Source organism: Canis lupus, chromosome 10 (genome assembly GCF_048164855.1).
Source record: "Canis lupus baileyi chromosome 10, mCanLup2.hap1, whole genome shotgun sequence".
Classification (NCBI taxonomy): Eukaryota; Metazoa; Chordata; class Mammalia; order Carnivora; family Canidae; genus Canis; species Canis lupus.
The window spans coordinates 53,361,939-53,379,326 of record NC_132847.1 but is presented as its reverse complement, the minus strand read 5'-3'; the positions used below and the strand labels follow the sequence as shown (position 1 = coordinate 53,379,326).

The 17,388-nt window shown below is 51.4% G+C and overlaps 1 protein-coding gene, 1 long non-coding RNA gene and 1 other non-coding gene across 18 annotated transcripts in view; 2 read left to right on the top strand and 1 right to left on the bottom strand.

The window, feature by feature from the left end:
* Positions 1–3,110: 3,110 nt before the first annotated feature.
* DNAJB5 (DnaJ heat shock protein family (Hsp40) member B5) lies at positions 3,111–12,106 on the bottom strand. Of its 7 annotated transcripts, none has more exons than XM_072841768.1 (5): positions 11,953–12,106; positions 10,972–11,116; positions 8,398–8,642; positions 4,666–5,267; positions 3,111–4,534 (listed from the first exon to the last, which is right to left on the bottom strand). In XM_072841768.1, exons 2-5 carry the CDS (start codon positions 11,037–11,039, stop codon positions 4,301–4,303), a joined length of 1,149 nt encoding a protein of 382 aa, XP_072697869.1. In that variant the 5' UTR covers positions 11,040–11,116; positions 11,953–12,106; the 3' UTR covers positions 3,111–4,300. The 7 variants fall into 7 exon arrangements, with proteins under 7 accessions (XP_072697869.1, XP_072697876.1, XP_072697873.1 ...); XM_072841775.1 differs by lacking the exon at positions 10,972–11,116 and adding an exon at positions 11,173–11,285 and having other exon boundaries at positions 11,953–12,088; XM_072841772.1 differs by lacking the exon at positions 10,972–11,116 and adding an exon at positions 11,173–11,432 and having other exon boundaries at positions 11,953–12,087.
* Positions 12,107–12,321: 215 nt separating this feature from the next.
* LOC140641632 (uncharacterized) overlaps positions 12,322–17,388 on the top strand; it is a 28,734-nt gene continuing 23,667 nt past the window's right edge. For 9 of the 10 annotated variants that reach the window (XR_012038207.1, XR_012038208.1, XR_012038205.1 and 6 more), the window contains exons 1-2: positions 12,322–12,720; positions 13,448–13,570. This is a non-coding gene — a long non-coding RNA (uncharacterized lncRNA). Of the gene's footprint in view, positions 12,721–13,447; positions 13,571–17,198; positions 17,300–17,388 lie in introns of all 10 variants that reach the window. The other variant, XR_012038203.1, reaches the window with a different exon arrangement.
* Positions 16,797–16,902, top strand: LOC140642078 (U6 spliceosomal RNA). Its single transcript, XR_012038645.1, has one exon. It is a non-coding gene; the product is annotated as a U6 spliceosomal RNA (small nuclear RNA).

The window sequence follows — 17,388 nt, the reverse complement described above, 5'->3', positions numbered from 1 at the left end:
ACTTGAGACAAAACCAAGAACTGGATGCTCCACTGACTGAGCTACCCAGGCACCCCATTTCTAATCCCTACTCCTCCACCCCTCAGTTTAAATTCAGGCTAAAGATTCCCCAGTGTTTCTCCAGCCCTGAACCCTGCTTCATTACTAACCCCTCCCTCAGGCCAAACTTCAACCCTTGCTCCCACTCCTACTACCTTCTTTTCTAACCCAAATTAGGATCTCTGGGGCATCCTTTCCTAGAACCTAGCATGAGGTACAATATCTCACCCCAACTGAAATTTAACCCCTGTTTTAGAAGTAGTGTGAAAATTTGTGAGTTTTAATCTTTTTAGTATAGCCTGGCCTCCCAGGCCTATGTGCCAGTTTCCATTCTTCCTAGAGAATTTCCTATAAGTAATAATATTTGGAACCAATGAGAGCACCACCTCTGAAAGAGTCCCATGTAACATTGTGGGACTTGGCTTACAGGACCCAAGAATCTCTGGTAATGATGCAGCCTCATGGCAACCAACAGACAAATCTCAGCTAAGGAACACTCATAGACTTTCACAGCCCTCTGTGTTTATGAGCTAAAGCAGGAAGGATCTAAGAAAGATTGGATTGTAACATCCAGGAAGTTTCTCTGTGAGGGGCCCGCAAAGTTCCTGTCAGGGAATGACTAAGGGAAGAGTGTGAGGCATAGTCTGAGAAAAGACCTATCAAGAATTCTTACCTATCCAGGAATTCAGAAATCTACCTAGTGAAGGCTTTGGGGTTTGGTTCTGTAGAGGAGATAAACAATGACTTGTTGAGTCACTCAGAGTATTGGCATGAAAGTGTTTCATTAACGTGTTCAAAAGAGAACCTAGACTGGAAGCAACTGGAAAAGGCATTGGTTTACTTGGACAAGAAGCTGGGGCAGGTATATCATAGTGGGATCCCTATAGGTGTGTACTGCTCATGGCTTGCTGCCCATTATACATTGCCCCCTCCCGAGAAGTCTTACAGCTGCTTGGAAGCTGGAAATTTGGTACCCTCAATGACTCAGGAACACTGCCTGAATATCTCTTGGAAAATTCCCTTCCTTGATCTAGGCATTAGATAAGCACTAGGAAGCCCAGGTTATATAGTTCTGGGTATGGTAGAGGTAGAGCTTACCTTGCCAGGTCTTTGAATCCATGAAACTGTTAGGTTGATAGAGACCCAGTCATGTTTTCTTCCCTGGTCTACTTTTCTCTCTCAGCTACCCTTGTTTTAGAGATGGCTAAGCCAAGGTTGCTTAGCTCTTTTTTTTTTAAGATTTTATTAAATTGAGAGAGAGAGCGAGCACAAGCAGGAGGAAGAGGCAGAGGGAGAGGGAGAAGCAGACTCCTCGATGAACAGGGGGCCTGATGTGGGATTCCATCCCAGGACCCTGGGATCATGACCTGAGCTGAAGGCAGATGCTTAACCAACTGAATCACCCAGGAGCTCCAGTGACCAAGGAATGGCCCCTACCACCAAGAGTGATGGTTACCCAAGATTCAGAATGGCCAACCCTTAAAGAACATGTCACTGTCATACACACCCACATACACATGTGTGTAAAATGATTTAGGGGCTTCTCAAAGTGAGTAAAGACCCCACTGCCCAGGCCTGGCTGAACTAGTCTTTCCCTTAGCTCTTTTACCATCTTGACTTTTATGTAGGTAGGGACACACTCGCATGTGTGTGTGTATGTGTGTGTATAGGGTTACACAGGCATCAGAGGACCACAAATCCCATATGCAACCTCTAAGAAGGGAAAGGTTCAAATTGCAGGTAGAGTTGCAGAGTCAACTTCACGGCTGTCTAATGGGAGTGTCCCTGGCCTCAGGTAGCCTGGCTTTTAAGGACTTATAGGCCCATCCCCAGATGCTCAATGGAGATACAACAATTTCCTGGGTCTTACAGGTACACACTGAAGCCAAAGCAAGTAGTCTGGCTCAGCAGACCTGGATCCCAAAGCTTCAGGCCTCAGGAAAGAGCCAGGACAATAATTTAGTCCCAAGTGAAGAGAAGAACAACCTAGGGGATCCAGAACAAGAAAGCACGGAGTAGTGGTGCAGGATTGGGGATCTTCCTGCTCAGGCCAGGGAATTAGCAGACATTTTTGTGAGCAAGACCCCTTAGTTTCTGCAGTGGAAAGAACAGGCTCCTTTCAAAAGTACCTTAGGATGAGAAGCTTTTTCACTGGCGTCATACCGGGAGAAAAGGCAAGGGCAGAAATTCCTTTAAATAAAGCTTAGTTAGTGTTAGGCTCTGTATGGAGGCTAGGCCCAGGTGAAGGCAGAGATGTCTTCATGACATTGTGGACACTGACGTTTAGGAGGGCATGGTCCTTGTGGGTTTGATCTTGAGGAGGAATCTGGGGCTCAGGCATGGAAGAAAGTCAGTACAGGAGGAAGTCCAGGCCCAGGCATAACCTACAGATGGGCATTTCTATGACTACAGGGCTCCCCCTTACCCTGATCCAAGGAAAGTGGCAAGTGCATCATGCAGTCAGCATGCAGGCCCCAAGGATCAGAGTTGTCTTAGTAGTTCAGAGACAAGGACAGACATCCCCAGAACGTTGTAAGATTTAAGGACTGGTAACAGTGTTTATGACTTCCAGGAGGCCTGCATCCCCAGCCAGGCCCTGACAGCATGGGCCCAAGATGCCAAGTACCTCTAACAGCTCTTTCCATTGCCCCATGCTCTGTCTTTGGGGTTGTAGCTCTTCTAGTTAGCCAGAAAGTCCTCCTTCATTCCCTCCTAGGAGGAAAATTTTTCTCCAAGGAAAATTCCAGTCCATGTAGAGAAAATCTATTAGTCCTCATGCTTGCACATCCTTCAAAGAGGATAGTCTCTATTTCTCATAACAAAGGATATTTATTCTTTCTAAATAGATTTGTTTCTTCTAATAGCTGAGTGGTATCTTCTGTCTCTGCTGAGTTTGGGGTTTATGTTTTAGAAATCCCAGGGGCCTAGGCTTAGAGGAAGGAAGGAGTCCAAGTCACCTTATATATTGAGGGACTGCTTGGATTTCTCAGAGGTGACCAGGACCCTGGTGGGAATTGAGTAGTACTTCACACCTGCCCCCATCCCAGGTTCATTGCTCCTGCTCAGATGCCTTATTTTTAAAATACTTTATTTATTTTCCATAATACTGTCATTACAAAAAAATACAAAAAAACTACTATAAAAACATTCAGGGGCTTGTCAAAGTGAGAAAACCTAAAGACCCCACCCCAGGACCTGGCTGAAGCAGTCTTCCCCTAGCTCCTTCACTATTTAACCTTTATACAACTGTGGGAGTGGGGTGGGGTCACCCAGGCATCAATGGGCTGGAAATTCCCCACGCAGCCTCCATGAAGGGTAAGAAATAAGTAGCTTCACATATCACAAAAGTGGGATTTGGAAGTTTGGGGGTGGCTAGGCCCTGAGTTCAGAGATGTGGGGAGAAACCTGTGACCCTGAATCTCTTGGTGGGGAATAGCTGCCACCTGACCCCAAAGCCCTTTCCCTTCCTGATGAAGGCTGGGAGATGGACCCTGCTCCCTCCCTCTCAGCCTTAATACAGCAGACCCTCTTCCCCTCCCTCCACCCTTGCATACTCCCGAGAGCAGCAGGGAGGACAGAACTTTCAGCTCTGTGGGATCTGGACAGGGGAGCTCTCTGGGAGTCTGCCAAGGGCCCTGTTCACCTTCCTGCCCCAAATGAAAAGTGTCTCGTGCTCAATGGCCCGGTTCATGGGTTACGGACCTTCCCTTCCTATCTCAACTCCGGAGAGGCACAGATAGCTCTAGGTGAGTGCTTGTGTGCGTCAATATGTGTGCATTAACCTTAGACACTGTGGACCTAGGGGTGGAGTGGGGGTGGGAAAGCAGTGTCCTTTCTATCTTCTTCCTCCCCCAGTAGGAGGAAACTGAAGAGAAGGGAGAGGAGAGGTATTAGCAAAGCTGAGAGGGGAAAGAGGACATGCTATTTACAGGCATGGACAGGAAATCTCTGTATCTTCAAGTAGCACTCAGGTCACTCTCCAGCCACTGGAGTGGGAACTGGATTCAAAGCTAGTGACATGAAAATTAACCCCTGGCCTGGACTAGGCTCTCCCCACCTCCCACCCACTTCCCCAAGGCAGCCCAGCTCTGAAAGGGGTCAGGGACAGGAACATTTTCCTGAAATCCAGTGGCTTTTTTTTTTTTTTTTTCATTTTAGAAAAAGTTGCCAGTGTCCAGTGGACATCAAGCTGGGTGCACATTGGGTGGGGTGAGTGTAGGGGGTATTGCTGTGGAAGACTCTGGGCTGGCTGGGGCAGAGCCTAGGAACAGGGTAGGTGCTGCTTAAGGATCTGTCGTGTCTGTGGTGTTAATCTGTCTGGGAAGCGAACTTTGAACTCGACAATGAGGTCTCCTCGCTGGGTGGGCACTTTGGGGAAGGGAAGGCCCTCCCCACGGAGTCTCTTCACCGTGCCTGGCTTGATGACATCATTGCAGGGTAATGGGATCACCCGGCCATCAATAGTGGGAATGTTCACAGTGCAGCCACACAGCGCCTGGTGAAAATGAGGCAGAGGGAGGAAAAGGTGGGGTAGAGTGGGAAGGGAGGGGAAGATTGACGTGAGGAAAGAATGTCCCCATCATCCCTCCCCTCCCCAACACATACCCAACCCAACCCAGGCCCTACCTCCTTGAGGCTAATCAGGGCACTGTAGAGCACGTTGGTGCCGTCTCGACGGAAGTGCGCATGGGGCTTGTCTTTGAGCACAAAGACTATATCAGCAGGGATGTTGTCAGGTGTAGCATCACCCTCTTTGGGGAAAGTGATCTTGGTGCCTTCCTTCCAGCCACGCTTGATGACAATGTGCAAGATCTTGTCCTCTGTGCGCACAGTTCGCCCATCAGGGTTGAGGCGCCGCCTTGTGATCTTCATGCGCTTGGTGGAGCCGTGGTAGATCTCCTCCAGGGACACTCGCAGCTCATGCACCACAGGTGGGTCCTGCACCTTGCGCCGAGGGTACAGTGGTTCTGGGGGTCGCCTTGGACCCCTGCTCAGACCATTGAAGCCAAAGCGGCCAAAGGCGCCAAATGGATCCTCATCTTCATCCACATCCATGTCATCTGGGTCAAAGCCACTGAAGGGTCTAGTGGACCGGCTGCTGGCAAAGAAGATATCGAAGGGGTTGGACCCACCAAAGAAGGAGGCAAAGGTGGCGTGGGGGTCCCCATGAAAGGTGTAGTGAAAGGAGCCACTGGAGCCACCTGATGAACCACCGCCGGTCTTCAGGCCTGGAGGGAGGAGAAGTTAGGGACAGTGTGGCTGGTCTTGACCCCACCCCATTCCCCGCCCCCTGCCCTCTAGTTCCTAGTTCATGGGCCCTATGTAGGGCTGACCTAATAGAGTAAGAAAAATTTCTGACAAGATTCACTTCTATTCATAATTATAAGTTTAATAATAAAGCACAGCATGAGAGTCAAATAGGCTGAGTTAGCCAATTGGTAGAAAAGCCAAAGTAGAAGAAGACTTGGAGGATAGGACTTCCAGTCCTAGGTCTCCTCCATGAGCCCATGACCTAAAGATGTTTCACAAGGCCTTGAGTGGCTGGCTTGGGATCACATTACAATCATACATGACTCCCAAATCTTTATCTCCAAAGACACACACAGAGAGAGGCAATTGGACAAGATTTAACTACACAGGAAGCTAGTAAGTGACCTGTTCCAAATAAGGTTGGGATACAGTCCAGGAGGAAGCCCACTCTCATTCTGCTTCTAGTATAGTCCCCCCTTTTCCTGACTCCTACCCAAATGAGAAATCAGGAGGGTCCAGAAAAGCAGGAAAGCTCTATTAGCCTGGAGATGAGGAGCTACTTCTTAAATTTTTTGGAAAGATTTTATTTATTTCTATGAGAGAGAGAGAGAGAGAGGGAGAGAACGCGAGCCCATGAATGGGGGGACAGAGGGAGAGGGATGAGCAGACTCCTTGCTGAGCTAGAAGTCCGATGGGGGGGGGCTTGATTCAAGGGTAGGACTGGAGGGGTGGAGGAGACTGGACAAGGGGGCTCCATCCTAGGATCATGACTGGAGCTGAAGTCAGATGCTTAACCAACTGAGCCACCCAGGCGCCCCAGGGAGCTATTTCTCTAGAAAAAGTTTTCAAATGCTTTGTTTCCACACTCAGAGCTCATGGCATTATATACTCCAGGATGCCATTCACACACTGGACAGATGGAGAATACAATGGGAATAGAGCTTCTTGGACTTAAATAACACCAAGCCCTACACCCCATACCTAATGTCAGAGCAACCAAAATGCATGAATGCACTGGCACATTGCAAGTGGTAGCCCTAGCTGCTCTCTCTCAAGTCAGGTCCTAAGGAGCTCATCAGATTGCTGGAGGCAGCCTTCATCCCCTACCCCCTACCGGCGACCTCCTCCACCAAGCCCAGGAGTGGGGGGAGGGCAGTGGTGGTGAGGGGGAGGGGTGTGGAGAGGAGTGAGGGAGGGGTTAACACTGAGAAATGATTTAGAATATGTAGACTCAGGGGTGGGACCCAGACTAAGGGAAGGGACTCTTTTCTTTGAGGCTTTTTATCTAGGATTTCAATTGATCAGGGAAGTCTCAGTCTAAATTGAATTAACCTCTTATTTCCTGGGACCACAAGGATGGATTTGGGTTTCATTAGAGAGGCCAAGTGGCAGGCAGTTCAGAGACTTGTAGCAGCTGCCTTTTCATCCCTCTCCTAAGACTCAGGGTCTGTTTTTTCCTTTTATTGAAGATCTGATTATCAGGTGACTTCAAGAAGCTTGGCAGAGCTCAGTGAAAGAGGGAGGCTGGACCATAACAACAGGAGGGGGTAACTTCTCCTGTAGGGTAACTACCACCCCCTTTCCCCAGCTGGGAACAACTTGTCCCCAGCCAGGGTTGCATGGAGAGTCTATGTGCACAACCCTTCCAGCTGGCTGTTGGGGAGGGGGCAGGGCAGTGAGAAATAGAGCCCACATTTTCAAGGCTGCTTCTCCTTCCCAGAGCCCTGGGTTTCTCCTTAAGGTTGTGCTGCATTCCTTGGGGACCTTCTGGGATGTAGATCGACGTTAGAACCCAGTGTCTGGGCCTAGGGGCTGAGCTTTGCCCTTCACTTAGGCTTGGTCATGTGGAAGGGGTAAAGTTTCTGGGTAGCTCTCCAGCCAGGGAAGGTGAGGCCAAGTGGAGAACAAAGTGCAATTCCCAGACAGGTCACACGGTGGCATGGTGTCTGCACTGCTTCCCTCTTCCCACCCGCTCAGCTCCCACCCCTCCACTCCAGAGAGAAGAATGTCTTAGCTGAGAGCATACTGGGGATTCCAGCAGATGTCTGTGAGTCTGGGAGTTGGCAAGTCTAATAGGTGAGCTGGGAAAAGCTGAAGGAACTAGCGGTGCGGAGATTAAGAACAGGGGGTTGGGAGGACTGGGGCATGCAGAGGATAGCGCAGGACACAAAGCAAGGAGGACAGGAAAAGAACACTCTCTTGAGCACCTATCTACTCTGCAGCAGGTCTAGTACATATCTAGTTTTGAGGCTGGAGCGGGAAGACTGAGGAGGAGAATGTGGAAGAAAGGTAGATGCTGCTGGGCAGGAAGGACAGTTCCTCTTAGGAAGGAGAGTCCTCAGCTGTGGCAACGTCTCTTAATATAGCCTGACAGGTGCCTGTGGCTGGCGGGTGGCAGGCGGCCCTGAGGGGCAGGCCCAGAATTAGCAGCTACATCATGCCTGTGGGATGTACTGGGAGGGGCCACCCTCTCAGAGGCTTTATTTGGGCCTTTCCTGCCACCCTGTGCATGGCCACCAGCTACCTCAGGGAGGGGGGCAAGATGCCAGCAGCGGTTCCCCTTCCATCCTTGGATCCCTGCCACTTCCTCAGGAGGCAGACTCCCCCTCTGTTCTGCCGGGCCGGCCTGAAGTGGGCAGGGAAGAGGAAGATCATCTCTGTCTCCCAGAGCTCCAGTGGTTAATTCCCAGGCTGCTTAAGGGCCAATCTTTTATGCTGATGAATGTAAATGCTCTGTCCTCAGACAGCCAAGCCACAAGCTCCTTTTGCCTAACCTTCCCCATCAGCCAATGAAGCAGCAGGGACTTCAGGCTGGACTAATAAGGCTGGGAGGGAAAGTAGGGAGGGGGAAGGCCTCTGGTTCTGACTTCAGATGTCTCTAAGGCTTGAATTTGAGGAGAGAGAGGGGCACAGAGAAGCAGGGGTAACTATGGTAAGCCAAGGCTGGGTAGTGGGTGGTCTCTTCTCTCCTCTGGGTGTAGGCGCTGAGAACACTTGCCTCCCCTCACCCCCTACTCAGCCTCCAGTTGCCTGCTCTGAGAACTGGGCCACCCGGCACCCCAGACAAGGACAGGGGTCCAGTATCAGGCTGGAGCACTGCCCTCTTACCTTCCTCCCCATACTGGTCATACAGGCCCCGTTTCTTAGGGTCACTCAGCACATCATAGGCTTCTGCAATCTCCTTAAACTTCTCCTCAGCATTGGGTTCTTTGTTCTTGTCTGGATGGTACTTCAAGGCCATCTTCCGATAGGCTTTCTTGATCTCATCCTCGTTGGCTCCCGATGGGATCCCAAGAATCTTGTAATAATCCTTTCCCATTACAGCCACTGGACCGGCACTTGTCTCCTTGTTTCTGAAAGAAACCCAGGGCCAGTCCTTGAATTCCCTGTTCCCTCCTGACCCAGCCCTGCTCCTGATGATCCTGCAATCCCTAAGTGACTCACTGTGATTTTCAGCAGGTCATGCCTGTTCTGTAGGCCTCTGTCTCCCCATCAATGAAATGAAAGGTTTGGACTAGATGATCTCTTCCAGCTCTGACATTCTAGGATTCTGTGAATCTTTTGTCAGCTCCTGGATTTTCCCAGCAGGAAACTGGGGGCTGTGGCCTCCTGGGGGCTAGGCTAAGGCCCAGTTCCTGGGGCCAGGCTGAGGACCCCTGAGAGCCCTGCTGCATGAAGTGGCACCATGGACTGACAGGCCCATACATAGAAGCTGGCAGAGATCAGTGTGCTGGGTGATGTCACCTGAGCGTCGTGGTCTTTTACGCCATGCCTCAGGCATGATGCCCGGACTAAGGGCAGCTGGGGCAGTGGCTAGGTAGTAGCTAGGGACAGGTCTGGGTCTTTAGCCAGCTGTCCTGGCCAGCCAGGCTGAGTCAGGGTGTTGGTGCCTGGAGTTCTCTCTGCTAGTGAAGACCCCAGGTCTCCTTATTCCTGCTCCCCAGACTCTGCTAAGCCTCACGTGTGACTCAGACCAGGGGATGACTCACAGCCTTTGGAAAGTGCTGTTCCTAACTCCCTCATTAGTAGGGGGTGACACTGTCCTTTTTCCAAACAGGGCAACAGTTCCCTTTACTCACTTCCCACCAACTACACATGTGTGTGTACAAAGACATATCTATGCCTTCTGAACACTAGTATTAGTGAAAAAAAGCATCCTGGGCACAGGGTCTTTCTTCATCTTAGTTGTTAGAACAATTAGGCACTAGTCAACATTTCCTTCATACCTTCCCTACCAGTCCCTCCTGCTTACCTGTCGGGTGGTTAGGATCTGGCCCAGGGCCAGATCCACACTCCTCTGATACAGTTCTTTCTAAGCTGGATGCAGGGGCATTTGTTTTGTGGGGGAGAAACATAGGGTCCTAATTCTTCCATGCCAATCTCTTCACCACTGCCTCTGTGGTGGGTATGAAGGGAAGGGGACTTTCCTGTAGTTGGGCTATTTGGGGAGATGGCCAGAAGCCATCCTCTAGCCCTTCAGAGGCTTAGCCAACCCCTACCAAAGCCCAGAAAAACCAGAGTCTTTCTAGCAATGTCCTGGGCTGGCAGCCACAGCTGAGGCCTGCTTTCCTGCCTCTGACTGTGAGGTGTGCAGGGTTTCCCAGCAGGAGTGGGGGATGTCATGGGGAAGGGGAGGCCGTAGGGCCCCAGGAAGACCGAGACAATGGCCCTAGCTGCTGCCCCCACAGGGCCTGTTGCAGGTGGCTTAGTTGACTCATGGTTCTGGGAGTCACCTCGCTCTGATGAAGAGAAGGCTCCATAAAGGCAGGTCCTCCCCCTTCTCCCCCTACCAGCATGTCACGCCTGGTGGGGGAAGCTGGGGTTGGAAAAGTGAGAGAAGAGCATCTGGGGGTGGGCAGCCATTTTCGGAAGCAACGGTAAAAGCCGTCTGAGAGGGAACTGGGGGTGGTCTGCCATTTCTGCCTCGGCCCACACCATCTCCCCCCACCCCAGGGCTGGGAAGGAACCCTGGTATACCATGAAGGTGCCCCCAGAGAACCACAGCAGCTTCTAGGCAGAGGGCAAGCAAAACAGCTTGCCAGTGCTCCCAGCCTCCTCCTGCTGTCCCTGTGTTACCCTCCTGTCAGGCCAGCTTCCTTCCTGGCACTCACCTGATAACCGTTCTATATCTACAATTCCCTTGTCTCCACAGACAGGGCAAGCTCTTTCAGGAATTGCCTTTTCCCTCCTCCTTTCCTCCCTCTCTCCCTCCCTCCCCATACCCACAAGCCACGTGTTGGAATGACAAAGGAGCCCCATGGCATGGCACTGCCTTGGATGGAGAAGAACATTAACATGTTGAGGCAGGAATGGAAAATGCAAAATAGCAAGAAGGCCTGTAAAGGGAGGGGGATGGTTGACACAGAAAATGAAGTACTGGTGGAAGGGACAAGGGATGACAGATGGAGACGGCTGAGGTGGAAAATGGGTTACCGATGGATTGAAAGAGATGCAGAGAGTTGAAATAATGATGTTTGTGGGAAATGGATGGATGCCTAAAGGGTTTGGTATGGGAACTGAATGATGGGTTACAGTTCATTCAAAGGTAAGGGTGAGGTGGAAGGGGGGTTCTCACATGTAATGGGGATGAGATGAGGATGACATGGTAGGCAATGGAGGGGATGTGATGTGGAGGATGGGACGGTGGTGGGGATATGAGTGCCCTTCTCCAGAGGGACTTACCGGAACTTTACAAACCCATTCAGCGTCCACGCTCGAAGTTTTAAGGGCTCCAGCTGAATTTTAAACATCAAGCTGGCTAAGAAGTCTTCTCCCCAGAAGTGTGGGAAGCTCCGGAAAGCTCCTCGGGCCTGTAGTGGGGGTGCTGCTGGGGATGGGCAGGAGAGCACTGTGCGCTTAAACATGCCCAGCCCAGCCCCTCACCTCTGATCGCTCCACTGGAGCCTGCTTGGAAAGCTGCAGCTCTGGAGGCCACCTCCTCAGGTTGTCAGAGGCACTTGCCCAGCAAGGCCTGTCCGGTGCAACAGGAGCTAGACCTGATCCCCAGGTGTGGAGAGTGAAGGAATAGGGTCCAGCGGCCACCTGCTCTCAGGTGCAGCAATGTCTGTATGAATGGCTGTATGGCAGTGTGACAGTAAAGCTGGCAGTGGCAAGCGTGTGCTTGCGAGTGGCAGCCTGTGTACCTGTGACAGGTGTGACTGTGAGAGCCTGAGAGGCAGTGAGTTCCTCTCGCGTCTCTCTCCGGGGAGGATCCGACCCCAATCCCCAAGAACCTACTCAATGAAGTCACTGACCCGGAGTCTCCTCCCTCGCAGATGGGCGGGGAGGGGCGGGGCAGAGCCGAGCTGCCCGGGACAAAAGGCGCGGCGAGGAGAGGAGGGAAAGGGAGGGGAGGGGGCTCGGGCGGGGGAGGGTGGTCGGTGATGTCACCGGCGCTGACGGGCTGGGCCGGCTCAGAAACGCCTCCGCCCGCGGAACCCAATCCGACCCGGCCCGACCCTCCCCCAGCTCAGGCGCTGGCTGCCCTGTTAGAGGGTCGCAGACCTCGAGCACTTGCAGACCCCAGTCCCCGCACCACCGCGGCACAGGGAACGGTGGGCCTCCAGTGCCCCGCCGCCTCCCCGGTCCCCCCCACCCCCTGCACCAGGACCCCCGGCTTCGCGACGCCCCCGCGCCCCCTGGGTCCTGGCTCGGTGCCCTCACCAGTGAGGAGCTGCGGGCGCCACCGCGGTCCGTCACACAGCCGCTGCCCCCTCCCCTGGCTCCGGCTCCGCCGCCTCCACTCGGGACAGGAGTCGCCTGCCCGCCGGCCGCAGACAGCGGGCCGGGGAACCCGCCCCCACGGCTCCGCCCCCGCGCCACCCATTGCGCGCTCTGCCCGTCGCTCCGCTCAGCCTGCTCTGTAATTGGGCAGCCTTCAACGAGTGCCGCGGTGATAGCCGCCCATTCTCCGCCCCTGTCACCCGGCCACACGCGCACACATTCCGGGCGGCGACGGGTGTCGGTCTGATTGGTGCGCTTGGGGATCAGTCAACCACACCTCTTCGCTAGCTCGTCGCGTCGTTGGTGAGAGGGACAGAGGGCGGCAACGCTACGCGCCCTTTGATTTTATTGGTTGGTCTGTGGGGCTCAGACCCGAGACTGGGGGCAACTCTATTAGTCCAATCTCGGGTTTGAGAAGGTGGGACGTACTGGCCACCGCTCGAATCCCGGGAGAATCTTCTGGAACCTGTGTAACGTCAAACGCAGCCTTAAAGGAAAACCGCCTACCAGTTGGCGGTGACTCTGGGCATTCTTTCCTCTCTTCGTGTAGGAGGGTAGGGGAGAGAATAGTGCCCTTTGGGAGGTGTTAGTCCCTCGACCAGGGTCAAAAGGCCACCCCCTACCTACCTGCCTTCCATCGGAGCCGTGGATCGACCTCCACCAGACCTGATTCGGCTTTACCTTATCGTGACCCGGAATTGACCTGAGGTGACCTAACAAAACAGACCCCACGAGACATGCAGAATTCAAGCACCTTTCCGCTTTCTCCTTTGTAACCTGGTACTTCTCCCCAGGGTTAGCACGTCCTAACTCTAATTCCCTTTGCCAGTCTCCTCTTCGTGTCGGTATAATCCCCTCATCCCAGCTCCCTCGTGAGCAGCCCCTCCGAAGGAACCCACACAATCCTCATTAATGTTCTCTCTGTAACCTTTCATCCTACTTCCCCCTTGATCTCCCAAATGTTAGCCCACCCTCTCTTCCCCAGCGTTGTAGCTGGGTCTGATCTTCTGCCTACCCCACTCCCCCATCTTCTGTCTTTTTTTCTTAATCTGTTATCTATTCCTATGGTCTCCCCTATGCTAACTGCCCCCTTTAACCCTTCATCTCAGGTCCACATGATTTCCTTAACACACTCAGAATGTCCTATCTCCAAGTCCCAACCCCCTCTCTCCCCTATTAAATCTCAGCCCCAGTGTCCCCGTTGTTCAGAGCAGGCAGGGCTGCGGAGGCGGTAGCCAGCGGAAGCCGACGCTTGAGCAGACACGGTGCCTGGCGCCCACGTCACTGTCTCCCAGGCCCATCTGTGCTACAGGGAACGGGGGTGGGGAGGGGGTAATCCGGGGGTGAGGAGGAGGAAGGAGTTCTTGGGGGGGTTTGAGGACAAAGGAAGGGCCAGGGCAGAAACTCTCACCTCTCTTTCTTTGCCATTTCCCAGAAACAGTTTGGACATCCATGAGATCATGCAGTCTGGATAGATCTGGAAACTGAGGCTTGGCAGACATCAGTATCTGGGCCACAGAGCAGAGGAGAGAAGGACAGAGATCTAGGGGTTCCTGAGGTCAGGCCTGCATGTTCTCCATTATCTGCCTTCTTTCTAGTACTCACTGACGGGATCCCAAGTGTAAAGGGGTGTGAGCTGTGAAGTGAGGAAAGGATGTGGGGTAAGGAGAGGATGAAGAAAAGGTGGGATGAGGGAAGTGAGGAGAGGAGGAAGGAAGATGGGGTGAGAGGGTGGGAAGAAGAGGGGAGGGGAGAGAGAGTAGGAGGTAAGGAGGAGGTTTGAGAAGGGAGGGAGAAGTGGGGAACAAAGACTAGAAGGGAAGGGAGATGGGATGATGAGGGAGTGGAATATTAGTGTGACATGGAGATGGCCACGGTAGGATGAATGGGCCCAGGACAAGTGCTAGCTACTTAGATCTGGAGGATCTCACTCTGCCACCTCCAGACTGATGGGGGCCTGGGCTGTGGGTGGCTCTACTTCTTCCTATTTCAGTTCTGTCTATTTTGCCTCCTCCAGCCTTGCCTGTGCCAAAACGGAGGCAGGGGATTTAGTCACTGGCCCTTACCTGGTCCCTGCTGATGGTGTATTGTGGGCTTAGGCCTTGGGGGGTGGCGTGCAGGGCCAGCCTTCAGGTGCTGATAGCATGGATTCCATTGTCTGCTGGGTTGTCTATTGCCACCCTGTGTCATGTTGCCCTGGGTATCAGGTGAGGGTTAGGAAGCAGAGTGCACAGTGTGGCATAGGTGTAAGAATGTAGGCTCTGTTGACCTAGTGAGATTACTTGCCAAATCTCTGCCTCATATCTTTCTTTGTATCATGGGTACAGCTCTGTACCTCATAGAGTTGTTGTGAGGGTTAATTAAGGTATCACATGCAATGAACCTAGTTTTGAGCTTGGTATGTAGTTACTGCTTGGCAAAGTTAACCATTATTCTGTGTGTTCACAGATATCTGGATGTGTGAGTGCATCTGATGTTCAAGTCTGGGAATTATTTGTACTGTTATATCTGTAATATGATTTGGAAGTGAGAGTGTATCTGTGTGATATTTTTTGTGGTAGTATGCCTGATTCTGTATTATTTGTTGTATATGTGATTTTTGTGTTAGTACACATGTGTGATTAAATGACTGTGTAGGTCTGTGTCTACGTGATGAACAGCTTCATGGATGTTGACACGTTGACTGCCAGTGTGTGCATGAATCTGTGATCCTGTAAGTTCTGAACACCTGCGCTCCCCTCCCTTCCTATAGAGACGTCATAACCCTAGGTGTCCCTCATTTTCTCACCCTGAGAGAACCGGAACCCGGGGGCAGGGGTAGGGGTGGGTGCCAGTGAGGAGGTGTTTAGACAGGAGCACATGTTCCCTCCCAGACTGTGTATGGGAGGGGGAGCCCCCTATCTTGCACATATCCTGAAGTCTCCAGAGGAAGTGCTCCCCCCCCTCAAGCCCATTCTTAGTTCTCTGACTTGTTGCCATGGCAGCAGTTGCCAGGGGCTCCCACGGTTGCTAAGATCTGGGTGTGGGAGGCTGCTAGGCCCTGTTGCCAGTGGAAACAGAGAAGGGGAGGGGAGACTACTCCCACAGCCACCAGCTCTCTGCAGTGACAGGACTGGTCCTTGGACCTCTCCTATTCCCAAATTGTACCTATGACTTGTATGTGGCAATACTATTGTTGGGGTGGGGGAAGCTTTGACAGGAAGTTCCAGCTAGAATACAGGGTTCCACCTTCTGAGGAGACACTATGGCTCAAGCTTGCCCGTTACCATCTTTAGGTTGGGAGGCCCTTAGAAATTACTACTTCATTCTGTCCCCCAACCCTTATACTTCTCCTGTAGCGATGTCTCTGCTTGAGTTCTCCGTGGCTGGTGCTTATTACCTGATGTTTCCACCTAGTATAGGAATGTTACAGGGACCCTGAATGCAGACTGACTCCTTCCTGAGGAGTCACCTCGATACATACTTCATGCTGACACTTGGACCCAGAATTCGGTTCCACTCTGGGTACCAACTTTGACCTCAGCCTGAGACACTAACCTTGGCCTTAGTCCTAGACCAGACAGTTCCCTAAACTCAGCCTTAGCCTAAGCCCTTCTAGACATGGATGAGCCCTAATATTACTTGAATTCAACTGGAGATTCAGTTCTGATCCTGTTTGCTGACTGGACACTGACCACAGTACTCCCTTGTACTCACCTTGTTCTAAACCTCCACTGGCCAGTACCCTAGGTGTTCAAAGGGGTTATTTCTTGCCTTGGACGTGAGAAGATAGTGCTAGAAATGACCAGCAGAGGGCGTGCAACATCAGGTTCTAGAGGCAAGTTTTCCAGAGCTCATCTGGGAAGATATCAGGTGTCTTGGGACCTTGGCTCTTTTCTCTCAGATCAGGACCTAGAGCCAGAGGCACAACAGTCAGTCTATGAGATTGAACTAAAGACATTAAGTTTTCCGACCCAGTTATTCTACTGTTTTGTGGTCATGTGGGTCTGTACAATCTTGAATCTGCCTCTAGATCAGCTGGGCTCAAGGCTGGGCAGGCACTAGAAGGTGCTTAACCATTTACAGGCATCACAGGTCTCAAGAGGACTGTATACCTGGTAAGGCATCCCATTCCCAACTCAGCATTTGTGTCATATGGTTATACAGTTTCACTACCTTCCCTGGAATCCAGTTAACTTTTGGTCCTATTAAGCAAAAATCTGCCTCTCCTCCACCTTTGGTCTTAACTTTGTCCTTGAGGTCACATTGGCCTCATCAGTCCCATCTGTCAGACATCAGTCATCTGCATACCTCAAGTCTGCTCCTCTCTAGAGTGAGACACTTCTCAGGCCTTCATGGGTTCCTCCTCTGCCTTTTTCCATTCTAGCCCCTAAGACCATGCTCCTTTGGCTGGATTTCAGTTCATGGTGCCTGGCTTTGATTAGCTTTTTTTCAGGAGTGCTGGTGCAGTGTGCAAATGAGCCAGCCTGCCTCTCTCATCTGACTCTGAACTTCTTCCTACATAGCCTCATGTTACATCAGTTTTTTGGTAGCTACCTCATACTGTTTCTCCATATCAAATGAAGACTATACCCTCCTCTTCCTGAGCTGCTGTATCACATCTTCCCATTTGTACAACTGCCCAAATGTTACAATTTTGAAAGGAGTGTTCTCTTTATTTTAAAAACAAAGATACTTGAAATAAAACAAACGTTTTTGCAATACCTTCTGCATTTTAGAACAATCCTTGGGCTTGGAAATCTCTGCATTTGTATTTACTTAAAGGTGGGACAGGAGGGACTGAAGTGCTTGCTTTGCAGCACATATGCTAAAATTGGAACCATATAGAGAAGATTAGCATGGCCCCTGCACAAGGATGACATGCAAATTCATGAAGCATTCCATATTTTTGGTTTTGATGAATGTTAAAATGTAATAATGTAAAGTGAATGTATATATGAATAAATTAGTATATTACCAAAAAAAGAAAAGAGACCGAAGATCCCCAGCTGTCTCAACTGTGACTTCAGCACTGTGGACAGAGACCATTGGTGGTACCCCGGCTATGCCTGTGATTGTGGGTGGGTGGAAGATGATACACGCACAGCTTTTAGATATCTAGGGGCCAGAAATCCTTGCTGCTCACTTAGTGCCTTATAGTGTATAAAGCTCTTTCCTCTTACCAAACTCACTCTGTCCTCACACAGCTATCAGCCCAGGACACAGGAGAGGAATGATTTCCCTGACTTTTACAGAGAAGGAAACTGAGGTTCAGCAAGGTCAAGCTCCAAGCAACCCTTTGGATGAGGTGGGAAAGAGAACACTATTCCATGTTTAGCAAATTTAGCCACTACTCTTTCCCCTTTAAGGAATGGCTTACTTTAGAGATAAGAGGAA

Excerpts from the sequence above, each read along its gene's own strand:
- DNAJB5 (XM_072841769.1), bottom strand. The coding sequence starts at position 11,153 with ATGTTTAAGCGCACAGTGCTCTCCTGCCCATCCCCAGCAGCACCCCCA. Across the intron at positions 8,643-10,971 it reads AATGGGTTTGTAAAGTTCCG|AAACAAGGAGACAAGTGCCG; the intron begins GTAAGTCCCTCT and ends GGTTTCTTTCAG. Across the intron at positions 5,268-8,397 it reads TGACCAGTATGGGGAGGAAG|GCCTGAAGACCGGCGGTGGT; the intron begins GTAAGAGGGCAG and ends TCCTCCCTCCAG.